Source organism: Ochotona princeps, chromosome 2 (assembly GCF_030435755.1).
Source record: "Ochotona princeps isolate mOchPri1 chromosome 2, mOchPri1.hap1, whole genome shotgun sequence".
Classification (NCBI taxonomy): Eukaryota; Metazoa; Chordata; class Mammalia; order Lagomorpha; family Ochotonidae; genus Ochotona; species Ochotona princeps.
The window spans coordinates 36,473,083-36,493,595 of record NC_080833.1 but is presented as its reverse complement, the minus strand read 5'-3'; the positions used below and the strand labels follow the sequence as shown (position 1 = coordinate 36,493,595).

General features: G+C 45.2%; 1 protein-coding gene and 2 non-coding genes across 4 annotated transcripts in view; all 3 read right to left on the bottom strand.

The window, feature by feature from the left end:
* The window catches only part of RAD54L (RAD54 like), a 29,912-nt gene continuing 9,399 nt past the window's right edge, over positions 1 to 20,513 (bottom strand). Inside the window, exons 4-18 of one of the 2 annotated variants that reach the window (XM_058680747.1) lie at positions 19,555 to 19,615; positions 18,256 to 18,391; positions 17,773 to 17,842; positions 17,371 to 17,659; positions 17,048 to 17,172; positions 14,060 to 14,210; positions 7,992 to 8,118; positions 6,296 to 6,370; positions 6,034 to 6,164; positions 5,512 to 5,622; positions 5,066 to 5,189; positions 4,681 to 4,759; positions 4,181 to 4,360; positions 405 to 568; positions 1 to 313 (exon numbers count right to left, since the gene is read on the bottom strand). In XM_058680747.1, the coding sequence (XP_058536730.1) occupies positions 103 to 313; positions 405 to 568; positions 4,181 to 4,360; positions 4,681 to 4,759; positions 5,066 to 5,189; positions 5,512 to 5,622; positions 6,034 to 6,164; positions 6,296 to 6,370; positions 7,992 to 8,118; positions 14,060 to 14,210; positions 17,048 to 17,172; positions 17,371 to 17,659; positions 17,773 to 17,842; positions 18,256 to 18,391; positions 19,555 to 19,615 (2,034 nt within the window). In that variant the 3' untranslated portion in view covers positions 1 to 102. The remainder of the gene's footprint in view (positions 314 to 404; positions 569 to 4,180; positions 4,361 to 4,680; positions 4,760 to 5,065; positions 5,190 to 5,511; positions 5,623 to 6,033; positions 6,165 to 6,295; positions 6,371 to 7,991; positions 8,119 to 14,059; positions 14,211 to 17,047; positions 17,173 to 17,370; positions 17,660 to 17,772; positions 17,843 to 18,255; positions 18,392 to 19,554; positions 19,616 to 20,513) is intronic. The other variant, XM_058680754.1, reaches the window with a different exon arrangement.
* LOC118758754 (small nucleolar RNA SNORA9) lies at positions 11,568 to 11,698 on the bottom strand. The gene has a single exon (XR_004995836.2). It is a non-coding gene; the product is annotated as a small nucleolar RNA SNORA9 (small nucleolar RNA).
* LOC118758774 (small nucleolar RNA SNORD97) lies at positions 18,630 to 18,769 on the bottom strand. Its single transcript, XR_004995854.2, has one exon. It is a non-coding gene; the product is annotated as a small nucleolar RNA SNORD97 (small nucleolar RNA).

Sequence of the window (20,513 nt, the reverse complement as noted above, 5' to 3'; positions counted from 1 at the left end):
GCAGCCCTTCTCCATGATTTTCTCCCAGAGAACAAAATTCAGCAGGGCCCTTTTCCCTGTCTCTTTCCTCAAACAGCTAGCTACACCCAGACCAGCAGGTTATCAGTGGACACCCCGTTGCTCCTCATGGGAACGCTGGTGAAAGACGAAGCTGATGGCAGTGGAGGCAGCATCCCAGGCAGCCTGGAGTACCTCATCCTGGAGCCCCCGCTTATCAGTGCTGTGGTTCCATTGAGCCAGGTCTGATGTACAATCAGAACCATCAGGGGGCGGCCACACCTGGCGGTTATTGACACAACGGCGGCAGTGCAGCCTGGGGACAGAGGACAGAGCCATGGTCACTGAGGGTCCCATCTCTATGCTGTACAGGTAATCAGAGATGATGGCAAAGGCACTGCACCCACCTGTCATGTGTGTCACTCAGGCTAGTCTCATCCAGGGTAAACAGCTCCTTCAACTCGCCTAGAGAGAAGTGCCGCTCGACATCCTGCTCCTCATCAACCACACAGCTGCTCAGAGCTTTCTTGTGGCTCTGACGCTGGAAGATTTTCTCCTCAATGGTTCCTGCCTAGGAGGTGGAAGATGATGAAGGATGGAAGCGAGCATTGTCACAGTTTCAAATTACAGATACCAAAGGAAAGGGGGAGATGGATAAAAAGTGAGAATCCTAGAGTAACATTTCTGCTCAGCTGAGCCCCATTTTCCCAGTCTCCTGGGAACAAGGCTTGTGCAATGTCTGCCTACCCAGATTGTTTTCTGGAACCTGACTAAACCCCTATGGGGTAAACCAAGACCTGCCTGCAGTAGCTTCAGACTTCCACACCAAGGCTGACTCCTATTCAGTAAACATCACTTGGATACCTGTTTTCTGCCAGGCCTTGTGCTAACATAATGTATAGAATCAAATATGATCCCCTGGGTTAATAGTGCAGTGGGAAAGACAGACATACAAACTAGTATAGTCCTATAAATCCATACAAGATGCCTAGGGGCCAACAAGTGGGAAAATAAAAGTATTGAAAAGCTTGAAATATGCAAGATTTTCCATCAGCTAAAGCATGAAAAATGAATAAATGGATTGCAAAGGAAGAGAGAAAGAAAAGCGTTCCCAGCATAGGAACAAAGGAACAAGCCTAGTCTATTAGAGGACTGTGAGTAGTTCAGGATAACTAGAAGATGAATGTACTAAGAGGTAAGACTGGCCACCTGGAGAATCTTGGCTTCCAGGCTAAAGGCTTGGTCTTGTTCCGGAAGTGATGCAAATAGCATAAACAAATTTGGAAAGCTAATTCTGGAAGTTGTACAACGGCATTTCCAAAAGTTGGCAAAAGGCCAGGTACTATGGTACACATAAAGTTAAGCTACCACTTGAGATGCATCCAAAGTAAGTCACTTTGAATGGCAGCTTTCTGCTAACATGCAGAAAGTAGTGAATCATGGTTCAAGTACTTGGGTTGCTGCCACGCAAGAAGAGGACCCATAGGGAATTTCAGCCTTCCCAGTTATTGTGGGCATTTATGGAGTGAGCCAGTGGATGGAAGATCTGCCTCCATACTCCTTCTGGCTTTCCTTACCTCCTTCTGGTTTTTAAACAAATAACTTTCTTTAAAAGTTCCTGGGAAATGCAATTAAATCTGTTTTTATGCAAAAAAGTTTGAAATTCACTCATTTTTCCGTAATATTCATTTCCATTAACTTAATGAAGATATTCACATACAAAGAATGGGTAAGAGTAAGGCAATGGGTAATAAAATAGGAAGCTGCTATAATATCCAAGTGAGCTAAGTGCAATCCTAGCAAGGAATGAAGAGGATGGTTAGATTAAGAAAACTTCAAGAAGATAAGATCAACAATGCTTGATAGGAATTTAGCTCTTACGAAACAGGATGACTCTCAAGTTTGGGCTGGGTGGGCAGCAGAGCCATAAAATATTGGGATTCAGAAGGAGAGTAAGTTCAGTGATGAAGTACTTACAGAAAACAAGTGGAAATGTAAATAAAGGAAATAAGGGTTTAAAGCTCAGGTAAAACAAACAGAAAACTCTATTAAAATTTAGAGATTCAGTGGGGCCGGTGTGGTAATGTAGTAGGTAAAGCCATTGTGTGCAGTGTCAGCTGATCTAGCTCCCTATTAATGGCTCTGGAAGAAGCAGTAAAGATGGCCCAAGTGTTTAAGCACCTGGTATCCACAAGGGAGACCTAGATGAAGCTCTTGGTTGTAGATTTTGGCCTATCCTAGCGCAGGTCATTGCAGCCATCCAAGGAATGAACCAGCAGATGGAAGATATCTCTGCTCTCTCTTTGTAATACTTTCTAAATAAAAAATAACAAATTTTTTTAAAAACTTAGATAAGCCAATATGAGTGTTTATAATCAGAAAAATAAGATAATCAGTGATGTTTCTAATGATAAAAGTTTTCAGAGGGAATAGCCAACAATATCAGACACATAACAAGTAAAAATCACAAGTCTCCTATTTTGACCATTGGGAAGTCAATAATATATATCTGAAAGTAGGTTTGGTAACATAAGGCTCCTGATGAGTAAGAAGAGGTGAAGAAAATCTGTAGGTTTAGAAAAACCTGACAGTAAATAAATAACAAGTAACACAAAGCAGTAGTTGGGAGAGAAGGTTGGAAAAAATGTTTCACGGGCTCAGCAGAGCGGCCTAGTGGCTAAGGTCCTCGCCTTGATCCCATATGGCCGCTGGTTCTAATCCCGGCAGCTCCACTTCCTCTGTCTCTCCTCCTCTCAGTATATCTGACTTTGTAATAAAAATAAATAAATCTTTAAAAAAAAAAAAAGAAAAAAATGTTTCATTTTAAATGTGGATGCTACTTGACAGTGAAACTTTGGAAGAATAAAAGAGAAATTGATCAAATAAAAAAAGAAAAGGGATAAAAGTACAGCCAGAATGAACCCAGGAAACAGAAGATGAAGTGGGGAAATTTTACAGAAGAGAATAAGGAAGGTGAGAGAACTCATGCCAAAGTCCATCATTATCTCTGGAAGGAACAGAAAAATCTACAGGGATGAGACAGAGCTAGGAAGGGAACATGAGGGAAGTCAAACTTGACGTGGTTGTTGACAGAAATGACATGGCCCAGCTCAAAAAGAACTTGAGTTTGTGATAGTACCAATCTATAAATGCAAGTTAGCTGGTGGAAAAGCTAACTATTGGAAGATCCAAATGGAGCATGTTCTGGGAATTGAATGGCTGAAAGGGTGTATGGTGAGGATAAAGGAAGACAAGTCAGATTGAAGGAGGGATGGAAAGATGCTCGAGACATGACATGAATGCAGATATAATGAATCAGAATGCTGGAAGAACAGGAAGTGAGAGCAGCATGACAGTTATTAAAATTTTGAGTATAAACAAGTTGTTTTGGGCCAGTAAGCATAGTTAAATTAGGGGAGCTTACACCTAAAAGATGAGGTCAAGCAAACAGGATGGTCACAGTGAAGGAAAACACTGTTCTTCAAGCTGAGCCAGAATGATGATGGGTAGATTTCTGAATTAAATGAAGATTAAGTTGGTATCCAAAGTCAAGGATGAGGGCCTGGCACGACAGTGTAGTGGTTAAAGTCCTCGCCTTGAACGCGCCAGGATCCCATATGGGCGCCGGTTCTAATCCCAGTGGCGCCACTTCCATCCAGCTCCCTGCTTGTGGCCTGGGAAAGCAGTCGAGGACGGCCCAGAGCATTGGGACCCTGCACCCGCATGGGAGACCCGGAAAGAGGTTCCTGGCTCCTGGTTTTGGATCGGCATAGCACAGGCCGTTGCGGCCACTTGGGGAGTGAATCATCGGACGGAGGATCTTTCTTTGTGTCTCTCCTCTTCTCTGTACATCTGCCTTTCTAATAAAAATAAATAAATCTTAAAAAAAAGTCATGGATGAATTAGAAACTGCAACAAGGAGTAAAAGAGGGTAGTCAACTCAGAAATTATGAGCTGCAAAAGAGGAACTATGAGACAGAGTTTGAAAGTAATCACTGAGAATATGAAAAATTGCCAATAACACTTAGCCCTATAGCATGCGGGTATGAGAAGACCATAAGACCAATGGCACAGTAGAAACAATATGAAAGAAAAGCCAGTGCTCCATGATAAAGAGGCACTCAATAAACTTCCCAAGAGCATAGTACAAAGGGTTTAGGGAGGACAGGAAAACCATCCTTACAGAGAGCAGACGATAGATATAGCAGGTCTTCTTTTGACCATCACGCCAGACCCGGGCCATAGCTTGTTCATCATTGGCTGGGTTCCAATCGGGATCAAACATGACCAGCCGGTTAGCTCCAATGAGATTGAGGCCACAGCCACCAGCTTTGCTGCTCAACATGAAGACAAAGTCAGGACTCTGGAAAGAGAGGAAGCAGGGGGAGAAAGAATGTTTTAGCTTAACCTGACATCCTGACTCAACTTAGCCAATGTTTTTCTCTCATCCCCAAACTAACTGAAGAACCACCTGCAGGCCTTCCTATCAGTCAATCTTCCAAGTCACAAAGTTAGTTTCTAATCCAGTCCCCACCAATCTTATCTTACTCTACCACCCCTGGCAAAAGGTGAGGGTAGGGGAGAAGTGGAGTGGAAATCACAGAGAATCTGAAGCAGAGCTCCCCCTACAGCTTCATAATTGATCCTTAATTCTGACGTTACTATATGAGGCTGTGCATTTACCGTTGGACTATTGAAGCGTTCCACAACCTTGGCTCGCTTCTTAATGGACATCGTGCCATCCAGGCGTACATACAAGTACCTAAAGGGATGGATCCAGAGATCAAGACCCAGGAAGAAGGTGGAACCTCTTAGAGTCAGTTACTCGAAGACCTTCATTAAGCATGTTTGTGGCTGCTCATGTACAACTCAAGGCCCTGAACTCCAAACAGAAGGTATACGGACTGTCTTGTGGGATGACTTGAAGATCAGGGGATACTCAGAGATAGAACTAGTTCCATCAGAGCAGTAAGGGCACAGACATCTTCAGAGAAATAGTTCATGTACCCACATCTTGGTTCACATGCTTCACTCAAAACACATCCCTTTGGTCTAAGTTATTCCCTACCTTCTAGCCCGACAGAGCTTTTCAAAGAGATCCAGCGTCTGGGTGTAATTGGACACCAGCACTACTTTGTCACTGCTGCGGCTTCGAGTCACTGCCAGGATGTAATCAAGGACTAGCATCTTACCTGGAAGAGCAGGAATCATCAGTTCCTCACAAAAGCATCCCAGGGCCTGACACAATGGCCTAGCAGCCATTGCAGCCACTTGGGGAGTGAATCAATGAACAGATCTTCCTCTCTGTCTCTCCTTCTCTCTGTATATCTGACTCTGCAATAAAAATAAATGAATCTTTAAAAAAAAAAAAAAGAAAAGAAAAGAAAAAAGCATCCCAGTGGTCTAAGAATCTTTGTCTTAATATCCTGCCTGAGACAGGTTAACTCTAGGGAGACAACTGCTTTCCTAACTCTCCTCCCATAGAAGCCCAAATATTGGCAGGAAAGGGCTCACCTGACAGCTGGGGCTCAACAGCCTTAGAGCTATAACCAGGGGGAAAGATGTTCAAGGCACCCTCAAAGCCATCCTCCTCTTCGACACATTTATCATAGATTAGAGCTGGATCTGAAAAACCAAAATGGCAGCAACTGTGCTTCCCAGTTCCCACTCCAATGTTCACCAGAATTCCTTCCATGGCCCAAAGGCATGGTCATTTCCAACCTTGCTTGGTCTTTACCCTCCTAAAGTACAACAGGGTGCTGTCAATGCCACCATGGATGGACAAGTATACTCAACCATGTATTCTCCCAACAATAAAGGAACTACCTGAGAAGGCAGTATTTCACATGAACAAACGTGCGTGCAAGCACTCTCACACACAGCAATATATTGGGTTATATATTATGCAGAAGTCAAATTTTCCAAAGCAAAGGGTCTGGTTCCATGATGCTTTGGGTGGGTGGGTTGGAATCTCATGTGGCCTCTATGAAGACTGGACAAGTTATAGTGAAGGTCACCGGGCTAGGATCAACTCACGATTACAAAGCTTCTTTAGAGAGGTGATAGAAGAAAGGGAAGACACACTCATCTTGCCCTCACGCAACTCTTCTGCTGGTTTGGCCTGTCGCAGAAACCTCTTGTACAACTCTGTCTGAAGAGGTGTCAGCCTGAAAAAGGCAGCTGAGTCAGTGGGCAAAACTGGTTCACTCTCTGCCTTCTGAGGGTATCTTGAGAGTGTAGTCACTCTTCAGGGGCCAAGCTTTCACTCCACACCACACCCTTCAGTTGAGTTCAGTACCTGCAACAAACCACCTGCTCAATCTTCACAGGCAGATATTTAGAAAGGATATCCGATGTCCTCCGTATCAAACACCTAGGGAAAACCAGGCAGAAAAATAAGGAACTACTGAAACTACTGTGCCAACCAACAGAATAAAAACTAGCACACAAAAACTATATCCAAAATGGGCACTTTCACACTATAAAATACCAGAGACTCATCAGAACTATTATAAAGATACCAACAGCATCATCTCAGTCATGGTCACAACTTCACAACAGCCTAGCTCACACAGACACGATAAGGTTGATGTCTCCTACTGAACCTGGAGTTAAGTCAAGGAAAGCAAGGTACATATCACTGAGTCCTTAGGGAAGTTTCTGCTTGCATTTGTACAAATGCCACCAGTCCCAGGGTCCAAGAAAATGAAGCCCATGCCTCCTGGGCAGACCAGGAAGACAAGGAGGCACAGAGAGCAGGCACTGAAGAGGAAACACCTAAGAACACAACGACTCTCCTGTCATCAAAAATTGCTAGACAGGGCCCGGTACACTAGCCTAGTGGCTAAAATCCTTATTTTGCATGCACTGGGATCACATACAGGCACTGGTTCTAATCCAGCCTGCTGTACTCCCCTTCTGGCTTCCTGCCTGGGAAAGCAATAGAGGATGGCCCAAAGCCTTGGGACCCTGCACGCACAGGGAAGACCTGGAAGAAGCTCCAGGCTCTGGATTGGTTTCACATTAGTTCAGCTGCGGCCTTTGCAGCCACATGGGGAGTGAACCAGTGGACAGATCTTTCTCTCTGTCTCTTTTCTCTATAGATCTGACTTTTCAAGAAAAATCAGTCTTTCTTTAAAAAAAAAATGCTAGACAGGACGGACACTTGGCACAGAAGTTGCTGCCACTCAGGGTATCTGCACCCCACATAAGAATGCAAGGTTCAGACCCAGCACGATGGCCCAAATGCATGATTCAAATCCCAGCTATCCTTCCAGCTTAGAATAATGCAAACAAGGGTGGGGAAGGGTAATAGATGGTGGCTTAAGTACTTGGGTCCCTTCCACTCTGGCTTCTGGCCTTGGCTGGGCTCAATCCTGGCTGTTGTGGATGTTAATACAGTGAACCAGTAAGTGGAAGATCCATTTCAAAAAAAATAAAAACAAACAAATAATCCTTTTTTTAAATTCAAAACTGTGAGAAGTAGTCAGGCAGTCAGAAGTGCAGGACTCTTTAGGATATAATGTATCAAGGGTGCATGCCTACCACAAAACAGTCCAGAATGTATCTGCTCCCTAGGTTATGTGACCCCATGGGAAAACAAGGCCCTCTTAGCCAGTCAGGCAGCCACAACCAACCCCGTAGCAGTAACTACAGGACATAGGAAGGGAAGCCTAGTGCTTTAGACCTGAGACCAGCACACCAACAGGAGGCTTCTGAAGAACTAACAATGTTCCAAAGGACAATCAAAGTCTAGTAGCATCAGAGGAGCTCCCTCAGCAGGATGCAGATCAAAACCAAACCACAGGGATCAGGCTAAAAAGAAACTAGGTACCTGGCCTCCAAAACTCCTTTATTTCAGTGGCCTTATCAGGAAGTCAAACCCACTCCCTTCTCAGAATTCCAGTCCTCAAGGGCTCCACAGCCCAAATCCCAATGGACTGGCCTCTGGTGCCTAGTAAGGCAATTGTGATGACACCATTTGTGGTCGTTACCTATTCACAACACTGGTGAGTTCCTTCAGTCGCTCTTCTCCTAGCTGCCTGTCTGCTTCACTGGCAGCTGCATCTCGACTCTTCAAAATTGGCAATTCAAAACGCTTCTTGAATTCTTGGGCAGTCCCTAATAAAGGATAGGAGGGAAAATTAAAGAGTACAGGAAATGAAGGATTTTCTCACTGTCAGTATTGGCAGACTACTTTGTCATAGTCAAATCTCGTAGCCAAAGAACAAAGCTGAACAAAATATACAGAGCAAGCGCCTGGCACAATAGGCTAATACCTAAAGTTCTCGCCTTGAACACGCTGGAATCTCATATGCGGCTGGTACTAATCCCAGCAGCCCCACTTCCCATCCAGCTCCCTGCCTGTGGCCTGGGAAAGCAGTCGAAGATGGACCAAAGCCTTGGGACCCTGCACCCATGCATAGGAGACCTGGCTCCTGGCTTTGGATTGGCTCAGCTCCAGCTGTTGGAGAGTGAATCATCAGATGGAAGATACTCCTCTCTGTCTCTCCTTCTCTCTGTACATCTGACTTTCTAATAAAAACAAATAAATCTTACAAATAAATAAATGTAAGTATGCAATTATTTTCAGTAATGTAAATGGACTAAATATTTCAACTTAAAGGTAGATTTTTTTTTTCAATCCTAATTGTTTTTTTAAAGATTTATTTATTTTCATTGCAAAGTCAGACATATATAGAGAGGAGGACAGACAGAGAGAAAGATCTTCCGTCTGATGATTCACTCCCCAAGTGACCTCAACAGCCAGTGCTGCACCTATCCGAAGCCAGGATCCAGCTCTTCAGGGTCTCCCAAGTGGGTGCAAGGTTCCAAGGCTTAGGCTGCCCTCAACTGCTTTCCCAGGCCACAAGCAGGGAGCTGGATGGGAAGTGGAGCCGCTAGGATTAGGACCAGCACCCATATGGGATCTTGGCGCGTTCAAGGTGGGATTTCAGCGACTAGGTCACCACGCTGGGCCCTCAATCTCAATTTCATTACTTAAGAAATTAAGTAGCAGGTATTAACACAGTTAAGTACTGAAATTCAACAATGTTGATGACTCTTGAAAACAGTATGCTAAGTCAAAGAAACTAAACATAAAAGATTATATATTTATTCTGTTTTAATGAAATGTGCTGTATAGGCAAATTCAGAGACAGAAAGCAAACATTTGGTTGCCAAGGTTTAGGAGGAAGTAGAACTAAGTAGTGACTGCTCAATGGGTTGAAGGTCTTTATTTAGGGTGATGAAAATGTTTTAGAACTTAATTGGGTGGTGGTTGTATAACTATGTGAATGTACTAAAATGCCATTAAAATGTTTAATTAAAATAGTTAGCCTCATAACTAATTTTGTCAATTTTCTCAATGAGAAAGAAAAATCAGGGACAGGCATTGTGATATGGTAGATTAAGCTATCACCAGCAACTCTGGCATTTCATGAGTCTTGCTTTGAATCTTGGTTTTCAGCTTCCAGTCAAGCTCCCTGCTAAAGTGCCTGAGAAAGCAGCAAAAGACAGCTCTAGTATGTTGGCTCCTGCTACCAACCTAAGATGTTAAGCTATAGCTGTTGTAGCCATTTGGGGAGTTAATCATCAGATGGTTTCTCTCCCATAACTCTCTATAACCCTAACTTTCAAAGAAATGAGAAATGAATCTTCTAAATATCATCAAATAAAAAATCATATATTTTACTTGGCATATATATTGAAGGGCCAGCATAATAGCTCAATTGGCTAATCCTCCACCTCCAAGAACCAGTATCCCATATGGGTACTGGTTTGTGTTCCAGCTCTTGATTTCTGATCCAGTTCCCTGCTTATGGCCTGGGCAAACAGTAGAGGATGGCCCAAGGCCTTGGGACCCTGCACCCATGGAGACCTCTTCCACGGGAGACCCAGAAGAAGCACCTGGCTCCAAATTAGCTCAGCTCTGGCAGTTGTGGCCTTTTTTTTTAAAGATTTAATTATTTTATTACAAAGTCAGATATACAGAGAGGAGGAGAGACAGGGAGGAAGATCTTCCGTCTGATGATTCACTCCCCAAGTGAGCCACAACGGCCAGTGCTGCGCCGATCCAAAGCTGGGAACCAGGAACCTCTTCCAGGTCTCCCACGCGGGTGCAGGGTCCCGAAGCATTCGGCCGTCCTCGATTGCCTTCCCAGACCACAAGCAGGGAGCTGGATGGGAAGTAGAGCTGCTGGGATTAGAACCGGCATTCATATGGGATCCTGGCGCATTCAAGGTGGGACTTTAGCCACTAGGCCACGCCGCCGGGCCCAGTTGTGGTCAGTTTGGGGAGTGAATCAGCAGATGGAAGATCTTCTTCTCTCTGTCTCTCCTCTCTGCAATCTGCCCTTCCAATAAAAATAGGTAAATTGTAAAAGAAAAATATTTTTTCCTTTTTATCTAAGATAAAGAATGAGAATCCACTATCACAATTTCTATTCAACAATGTAAAAGACTAGCCAGTGCATGAAATAAAAAAGAAATGAAAAGCTTAGAACTGGAACAAAAGACAAAAGCTGTCATTTACAAATAACATGATTATCTAGAAAAATTAAAAAAAAATCTACAAAAACTAGTAGAATTGATTTACAAGTAAGAGACATCTTAAACTGCCATCAGTGACACCAGCATTCCATATAGCTGGTTTAGATTCAGCTCTCTACTAACTCCCAGAAAAGCAGAAGACAGCCCAAGTCTCTGGGTTCTGCCATCCATATGGGAGACCGGAATGAAGCACTTGGCTTCGATCTGGCCCAGCCCTGGTCACTGTGGCCATTTTAGGAGCCAATCAGTGGATGAAAGACATTTTTGTCTCACTCTCTCTCGATGTAACTCATATTTTCACAGAAATAAGTAAATCTTTAAAAACAAGAAAAGAAAAAATAGGGGCCAGCATGATCGCTCCACTGGCTAATCCTCCACTTCCAAACCTAAGCATCCCGTATAGTTACAGGTTTGTACCCTGGCTGCTCAACTTTCCATTCAGCTCCTATGTATGGTCTGGGAAAGCTTTGGGACCCTAAACCCATGTGGGAGACCCGAAAGAAGCTCCTGGCTCCTGGTTTTTAATCAGCTCAGCTCTGCCATTTTGGCCTTTTGGAGAGGGAAGAGTGGCTAGCAGACCTTCTCTATTTCTTCTTTAAAAATCTGCCTTTGCAATAAACATACATAATTTTTTCAAGATTTATTTCATTTTAAAAAAGATTTATGTTTATTGGAAAGGCATATTTTTCTTTCAAAAAGATTTATAGAGAGAAGCAGAGACAAAGATTTTCCATCTGTTGGTTCACTCCCCAAGTGGCTAATCTGAAGCTGGGAGCCTCCTCCGGGTCTCCCACCGGGTGTGGGATTCCAAAGCTTTGGGCCGTCCTCTACTGCCTTCCCAGTCACTGGTATGGAGCCGGAAGGGAAGCAGAGCAGCAGGGATACAAATCAGCACCCACACTGGATCCCTGCATATGTAAGGCGAGGACTTTAGCCACTATGCTAATGTACCAGGCCCTAAATAAATCTTTGAAAAAAGAGAAAAGAAAATGAACTAACGAACAAAACTTTTTTTTTCCAGTTGTCTGAACATTCTATAACCTTGCTCTGAATGCAACAGGGAAAGGCCTTAAACTTTGCAAAACTGTTCTGATAAGCACGACAGGAATGCAAAGATTCACAGCGGACCAAGCATACTGGAGGCTTGCTTAACACTTAATCCAAGAATGCCATCCAGGTCTCGCACAAGGGTCAGAGAGGCCTAAGCATTTGGACCATCTTCTGCCATTTTTCCTAGGTACAATAGCAGGGAGTTGGACAGGATGCACAAAGCAGCCTAGACATAAACCTATACTCTGATTTGGGATGTTGGCATCACAAACTGTGGCTTAGCCCACTAAGTCACAACATAGCCCTGATAAACAAAAAGTTTAAAAATGAGTAAGAGAATCCATGCTGGGCCAGGCTTCCTACTGGGGGTCCTAGCTCCCCGTCCACCGCTGCCAGGTAGTGGGCAAATCCTGAGCTTGCGGGCCACCTGGCAATGAGCTCTGGGGTTTTGGGGGTGTGGAATTACTGCCTAATGACATCCACAGATAAGGCCACTGTATACATAGGTGAGGAATGAATCCTGAGGGACTCTCAATGGCAGGGCCACTGTACTTGCAGTAGACAGGGCTGGAGACAGAACTGACACAGCAATTGCAACCATCAGCATATGCATAAGCTGATTGGGGCGACGGCCTGTGCCGGACCCTGTGTTGGTAAGCACACACAAGAATCAGGTCTGGGATCACCTCAGATGAAATTTCTTTGAGGATTCCCCGCAACTGAATTGCTGGACTCAGAACCCAAACCAATGAGAGAATTACAGGTTCCATGATCTGATTATGAGTACATGTGTCAGAGCTGGGCCTCCTCTGGCTTAGACGGAGCAGTAGACAGCACATTCAGATGCACATGGAGGATATGGCAGTAAACTGGAACCTGCAGAGGACACCTGATACCACAACAGAGGACGGAGGACAGAACAAATGGATCAACTACCCTAGCCAAGTGTTGGCAGTGAATATCTGGGCAGAGACTATGTGTCAACCAGTGGGTTCTGGAGAGATCTAATCGTGCTTGGAGTGGCAGGATCGGCAGTAATTCATAACTGTTAAACTATCAAAACCTCTGGAGCAGAACCCTCAGACCATGCCCCGCATTAGGAACCCTAGGGTGGTGTCAGGTGTTTGTCCTCAATCCCAGAGTACAGAGGCGGTAGGGAGGCTGTGTGTGGCTTCTCCCCTTATCTCACTCCTTCCCCCACACACAGGTAAGAAAAAAAGGGAATGTGGAAATAATGGTCTCACCCACCTTCTTGTAGCTCTTGATCCTATGCACCCTAATCAACTATGTAAAAATCACCAAAAATAAAAATAATTACCTTAAAAAAATAAAAATGAGGAAGAGACTAAGTCAGGTTCTTCATGAAGATTTCCAAATGCAAAGGAAGACAGTAAAGTTGACTTCATATTCTTCATTAGGGAAATGGCCTAGGATAGCACTAAACTTATATCTAAATACCTACATTAAGTAGAAGACTAATAGCAGCCAACAAAGAGCAGGGGCAATGGGCCGTTAGCACCATGGCTAGCATTGTTATGACATGGCTTTGCTATGACAAAGCCATGCCTGTTTACATGCTACAACTGCAGAGTAGCTGACAGAGACACCACAGTCTGTGAATCTAAAATACTGTCTAGGCTTTGAAATAAAAGTCTGTTGACTCCTGATGTAGAAATACTCCATTTCTTATACTGCTGGCACAGGTGTATCGACATAGAAGGTTAACCTGCCACTTATTAGTCCATGTTATAATCCCAACTACTGCCCTTCTAATCTATTTCCTGATTACTGTCCCTGGGAAGCAGCAAATGTTGGTTCAAGTACTTGAGTTCCTGCCACACATGTAGGAGAGCAGAATGCAGCTTCTGGCTCTTGGCTTCAGCCCAGCCTAGACTGAGCTGTCACAGCCATTTCAGGAGTGGCCCAGCAGATAAAAGATCTACATCACTTCGCCTTTAAAAAAAAAAAATCTTAAAACACAAAACCTACTTAAGCAGCACACATACATAATCTAAGACTTTTCAATTTCACTATTAAGACAAAAAAACTTAAAAAACAGAAATGCAGGTGCCCTCACTGTGGCACAGTAGGCTAAACCCCTGCAGTATTAGCATCCAACATGGGCACCAGTTTGAGTCCTGGCTACTCCATTTCCAATCTTGCTCCTTGATACTGGCCTGAGAGAAGTAGTAGAGGATGGCTCAAGTGTTTAGGTCCCTGCCATCCACTTGGGACACCAGGATGAAGTTCTCAATTTTTGCCTTCTGCTTGGCCTAGTGCTAGCTGTTGTAGCCATCTAGAAAGGGAACCAGCAGAATCCAAAGCTTCCCCAGTGGCTCTGCTACTCCCCCACAAGAAAGTCTTCCTACAACAACACTGAGTGGCCTCTCTTCAGCTCAAGTTACAACCCTCTCACAAGGTAAAGCACCTCTCCAATTTGCAGACAGGGCTGTATTCTTACCTAGGATGCCCGAATTCACAAAATGTACCAAGCTGAAGTACTCCAGTAGATCATTCTGGATGGGGGTCCCAGAGATGAGCACCCGCCTCCTGGTATTCAAGCTGTCCAAGGCCTGATAGGTTTGATTCTCAGAATTCTTGAGCCTGTGTCCCTGCAACAGAATTGATTCTCATTCATCACAGGATACAGCAGCCCCATGCAGTAATAATATCTAGTGCGACCAGAAAACTCATAATCAGTCCCAACAAAATGGCCTAGCAGCTAAATCCTCCCTCCTCACCTGCCCCACCTTGGGAGCCAGATGCCTTCCTACATCAGCCTTGCCTAGGCTATCACTGATAAGTGAAATCCAGTCAAAATATCTAAACAGCATCCTTTCTGCTTTCCTCATGCCTCTCCCCAAACTGCTAGGTTCTCCCTAGTTCCCATATTCCTATATCCTAACTTTTGTTAACTCCTCTTTGAGGAAATGATAAAAGACCCTATGATCTCCCCTCTGCCCTGGGAATCATAAGGGCAAAATCATGCCTATGCCTTTTCTTTTTTTTTTTTTTTTATTTATTTTTTATTGCAAAGTCAGATATACAGAGAGGAGGACAGAGAGGAAGATCTTTTGTCCAATGATTCACTCCCCAAGTGACTGCAACGGCCGGTGCTGCGCTGATCCGGAGCTAGAAGCCAGGAACTTCTTCCAGGTCTCCCACAAGGGTGCAAGGTTCCAAGGCTTTGGGCCGTCCTCGACTGCTTTCCCAGGCCACAAGCAGGGAGGTGGATGGGAAGTGGGGATGCCGGGATTAGAACCGGCGCCCATATGCGATCCCGGCACGTTCAAGGCAAGGACTTTCACTGCTAGGCTACTGTGCCGGGTCCAGAAGGGAGGTTTTCATTACATTTATTTATTTAAGATTTATTTATTTTTTATTGGAAAGGCAAATCGCGTCGGGCCCGCCTATGCCTTTTCTATCTCCAGCCCCTGACTCAGCTCCAAACTAAGCAAGGCACACAAAACCCAGCTCCGGCCGTTGCAACCATCTGGAGAGTGATTCAGCAGATGAGCATCTATATGCTTCTCCTTTCCCTCTATAATATTTTCAGGTAAAACAAATCCTTTTTAAAAATCATTTTATTGAGGGAAAAAATTTTATTGGGGCTGGAGCTGTGGCATAGCAGTAATTCAGTGCTAATACCTACAGCACTGACATGCCATATTGGCCTCAGTTCTAGTCCCAGCTGCTCCATTTCCAATTCAACACCCTGACAATGCATCTGAAAAAGCAGCAGAAGATGGCCCAGGTGCTTGGCCTCTGCACCAACATGGGAGACCTGGAATAAGCTACTGGTCACCCTGATTAGGCCGTAGTTCCTGCTGGTGTCTGTAAGGGCAGGATTCATGGCAGGCTGGGTTGAGATAGGGCACAGCACCTGTCGGTATGTGTGGAAAGGGCTGGGGACAGAACTGACCAGGCATCTGCATCTACCAGTACATGCGTAGACTAATGCAGGTGATGGACTGAACCAGACCTCACACTAACACACACACACGAGTCAGGTCTGGGGTCACCTTAGGTAGGGTTTCTTGGAAGACTTCCCAACTAGATCACAGGAATCAAACTCCAGCCACAGCGAAAAATCACAGGATACGTGATCTGACTTTGTTGAGTGCATGTGATGGGACTGGGCCTCCTCAGACGCCTGAGCAGTGGACAGCATGCCCAGATGCACACATGGGATATGACAGCCAGCTCATCTAGGCCAGCAGACAACACTGAGTGCCTCATCAAAGCATGGAAACAGAACAGTTGGACAACTTTCTTTGCCAATCTTTGCAGCAAATGTCTGGGTGAGTAGATGCACTAAGGTGGTTTTTGTCAACCAACTGACCTTGGAAAGATTTTCTCAACCCTGCTGCAACGAAGCTGACAACAGCTCAGAACTATCAAAACCATTCAAGTAAAACCCTCAGAACATTCTTTCTCACACTGAGTGTCTAAGGCGTCAGAATCCCATGTAGGCTCCAGTTCAAGTCCCAGCTGCCTCTCCAATAAAAATAGTCTTAAAAAAAAAAAAAAAATAGAAACATCTCTTGAATAAAAAGAGGACTCCTAATGAAACAGTTCAATAGACCTTGACAATATATGATACTAGATTTTCTTCCTTGGTCTATACCTACAATGCCATGATGCACTTAAATAGTAGAAAGCTAAATTTTAAGTGTTATTAAAGGAATATACTACCATAATAGTTGGGAAAATGGAGGGAAGGGAAAATGGTGAGGGAGGAAGAGAAGGTAAAAGGGGAAAATTACTATACCCAAAAAACTGTATCATTGGGTCCGACACAGTAGCCTAGTGGTTAAAGTCCTCGCCTTGTATGTACCAGGATTCCTTATGGACGCCAGTTCTAATCCCAGGTTCTCTACTTCCCATCCAGCTCCCTGCTTGTGGCCTGGGAAAGCAGTCAAGGATGACCAAAAGCCTTGGGACCCTGCACCCACGTGGGAGACCTGGCTCTTGGCTTTGGATCTGTGCAGCATCGGCCATTGCGGTCACTTGGGGAGTGAATCATTGGACAGAAGGTCTTCCTCTCTGTCTCTCCTTCTCTCTGTATATCTGACTTTCCAATAAAAATCAATAAATCTTAAAAAAATTGTTAAGAAAAAACCTACAGCATGGAAAATAATAAAAACAGTTTAACAAAAACTTTTTAAAAATTGGACCTCTCACCCACAAACTGTGCCATGTCACTCCGTTCGTCTGAATCCTGCCTATCCTTCAGAGTCCTTCCCTGACCCAGGAATACCATCTGCAGACAACAACAGTCAGCCACAGGACCTCACTGTCCTCAAGAGTCCTCCTCTCAGGGCCTGTTTCAGCAGCTCTGCCTGTCTCCTGTCCCCTCCAAGGCAGCGCTCACTGCCCAGCACTCGGGTGACAGCACTCAGTGAAGACACTGACACCCTCTGCCGCTGCACACGCTGCAGTCAAGTACCTCGTCACAGATGACTAGTCCAACACTTCCCTTCTGGAGGACTCCGACATGAAGGCGGAATGTTTCATAGGAAATGATGAGAATGGGAGAAGGCACTCTGGCTCCATGCTGGTTCATGAATCCCTCTGCAACAGCAAAGTTGTCAAGGATACAAATCAAAACGTCTTAAAGAGCACAGTCTGACAGTTCCTTAACCTGGCCTGTAAACTAGTGACCAATTCTTGTCAGTGGGGAATTTCCTCATGTGTGAGCATCCACACAAGCAAGCAAGCAAGCAGCAGCCTGGGTAGAGGAGTGCGGCCATGTCTGCTAAGGTTCCATACCCAGCTTTTTGTCTATCTCCTCCTTAGATCCTCCGTCGATGGCCAGAGGCTGGATCCTCCCTCCAAGCCATTTCCCAACCTCGTTGTACCAATTCTTCACCAGGCTAGAGGGTGACACTACAACTGCTTTGTCAATTTCTGGTTTGCACTCTGGACTCTGGCGCAGAAGTGTCCACATCAATGTGATGCACTGTAGCGTCTTTCCTAGGCCCATCTCATCAGCCATGATGCAGCCGTGGCTGCCAGGGATTCGCCGGCTGGTGACACACTCCCACAGGAACTTCACTCCCTGGGGAATAACAGAAATCAATCCACGTGGGCACTTACACTGCCACTGCCCAGGAATGGCAGTCTCCAGTCCTAGTCCCTCACCCATCATCTCATTCCCCTCACCCTCTTTACCTCTCTCTGATGAGGCCGCAAGACCTTACTGAGAATAGGGTCAACAACCACATGGACAGGGAGTTTTTCCCTGAGAAAAGATGACAATGAAAACGTTTCAGATGCAGGCTGTGCCTTGCCAATCCTGACACAACGGAAGCGGCTACACAAGGGAGGACCTATTCTCAGCCTGATAAGCAAGCCAGAGCACGTGTCTGCCCTAGCAGCTAAGGTAAGGAGAAGGGATGGGCTGCCTATGTCAGGACCGCAGTCGCTAATCACCTCTCCCCGAGTGAGCACGCAGGAGTTGAGGAACCCCCATTAAACAGGCATCAACAGAGGCTCTTCCTTGGACACTCCCGCTCCCCAAACACCAATTCTCTAGAGGGTGAAGGGGTCATAACAGCTTCCTGAAAACATACAGATAAATCACCTCTACCTCTACCTCCCAAATGTTTGTAGTTACAGAGGACCAGACCATTCAAGAAATCCACATGCACATACTTGTCCAGCTTCAGCTGCTCATGGGCACTCAGCATGGGTGGTTCATACAGAACCAAGGCGCCTTCTTCCAGTGGGTCGTGGAGGGCCCGGCGGATTCCGGCCCTTTTCAGGCCCAAAGCCCGAGAACCTAGAGGACCTAAAAACCATTCATCATCAGCTGGGCCTTCCTGTGCTCTGGTGTTCTAGCAGGCCCACCTGATGGCCTGTCCCTCAGAAAACCCTTCCTGAACTCCCACATGACCCTGTCTCTCCCAGAACTCCTCCAACCCCAGCTTAGGCCACCTCTACCCTACCATTATTCCATTCAGCCTCAGACTGGCACTATTCCTATCTTATTTCTCCCATTCAACAATAAACCCCTGGAGAACCAGGTCTGGTTCTTCTTTTTTTAAATTATTTTTTCAAAGAGAGAAAAAGAAGTATAGAAAAGTAAGAGAAAGAGTAAAAACAAAAAAGGAAAAAAAAAATTCCAGCATAAGTCCTCTTAACGCATCTTTTTATAATCATGGGACAAGGTCTGGTTCTTCTTTAAACCCACTCTGGGAAAGTCTGAGACGCCAAAGGGGAAGGAGAGTTGGCCTCCTTCCTCCAGCCCTAGCATTAGCATAAGGTCGCACCCTACACACAGTCTAGACTTCCTACAAAGCCAACCTCATCAAGGAGGTGCTTCTGAACATAACTGGCCTAAATAAAGCCCAGGACCATTGACCACGTTGGGCCAGCAGGAGTCTTCTGGGCAGTGACACATCCTCAACAAGTGAGGAGCAGTGAGTCTTGGCAATTCCTGCCGATGCTAAAACAGATTTCACATAGACCTCAAGATAGTCATTACAGACAGCCACTGCCGGACTGCACCTTTAATTCCCAGCTAAGCTTGTGTAATAGTGGAAGGTTTTACTTTACCCTGGCACATTAACATGACATTAAAAAGAAACCCATTTTACGGGCCCGGCACATTGGCCTAGCGGCAAAAGTTCTAGCCTTAAACACAAAGGGATACCATATGGGCATCGGTTCTAATCCCAGCAGCTCCACTTCCCATCCAGCTCCCTGCTTGTGGCCTGGGAAAGCAGTCGAGGACGGCCCAATGCATTAGGACACTGCACCCGCATGGGAGACCTGGAAGAGGTTCCTGGTTCCCGGCTTTGGATCGGCGCAGCACCAGCCGTTGCGGCTCACTTGGGGAGTGAATCATTGGACGGAAGATCTTCCTCTCTGTCTCTCCTCCTCTCTGTATATCTGACTGTAATAAAAAATAAATAAATCTTTAAAAAAAAAAAAGAAAGAAACCCATTTTACCTTGATAATTTGGAATGGGGACTTTGAAAGGTTTTGACAAAATGCTTCGAATAAATGCTTCCTAAAAAGAAAGGAGAATTAGAGATTCAGGGCTAACTGGAGATGTTAACAGGTATAAAGTGTTATAAAGTGGTCCACATTAAACTTTGTCTGATGGTTTTCATCTTTGAGGCATTTAAGTATGATTTCAAAGTACCCAGCCTCCACCATGAGGTCCCAAACCCATATGCTCATAAAAGTTCATGCCAGTGAGGTAACCTGACTTCCGTTAATGCAAGTGACTTAAGAAGCAAATACTAGGGCCTGGCGCAATAGCCTAGTGGCTAAAGTCCTTGCTTTGCATCCGCCGGGATCCCATACGGGTGCCAGTTCATGTCCTGGCGGCTCCACTTCCTTTCCATCTCCCTGCTAGTGGCCTGGGAAGGTAGTTGAGCATGGCCCATAGCCTTGGGACCCTGCACCTCCGTGGGAGACCCAGAGGAAACTCCTGGCTCCTGACTGGTTCAGCTCCCGTCGTTGCTGCCATTTGGAAAGTAAACAAGCTGATAAAAGATCTTTCCCTGTCTCTCCTTCTCTCTGTAAATGTGCCTTTCCAAATCTTTATTTATTTATCCTTTTACTATTTATTTATTTTTATTGGAAATTGAGATACACAGAGGAGACAGAGAGGAAGATCTTCCATCTGTTGATTTACTCCCCAAGCGGCTGCAATGGCCAGAACTGATGCAATCCGAAACCAGGAGCCAGGAGCCTCTTCTGCATCTCCCACACGGGTGCAGGGTCCCAAGGCTTTGGGCCATTCTCGACTGCTTTCCCAGGCCACAAGAGGGAGCTGGATGGGAAGCAGGGGTACCGGAACATGAACTGGTGCCCATATGGGATCCCAGCACATGCAAGGCAAGGACTTTAGCCACCGGACTACCATGCCGGGTCCAAAAATATAAATCTTTTTAAAAATT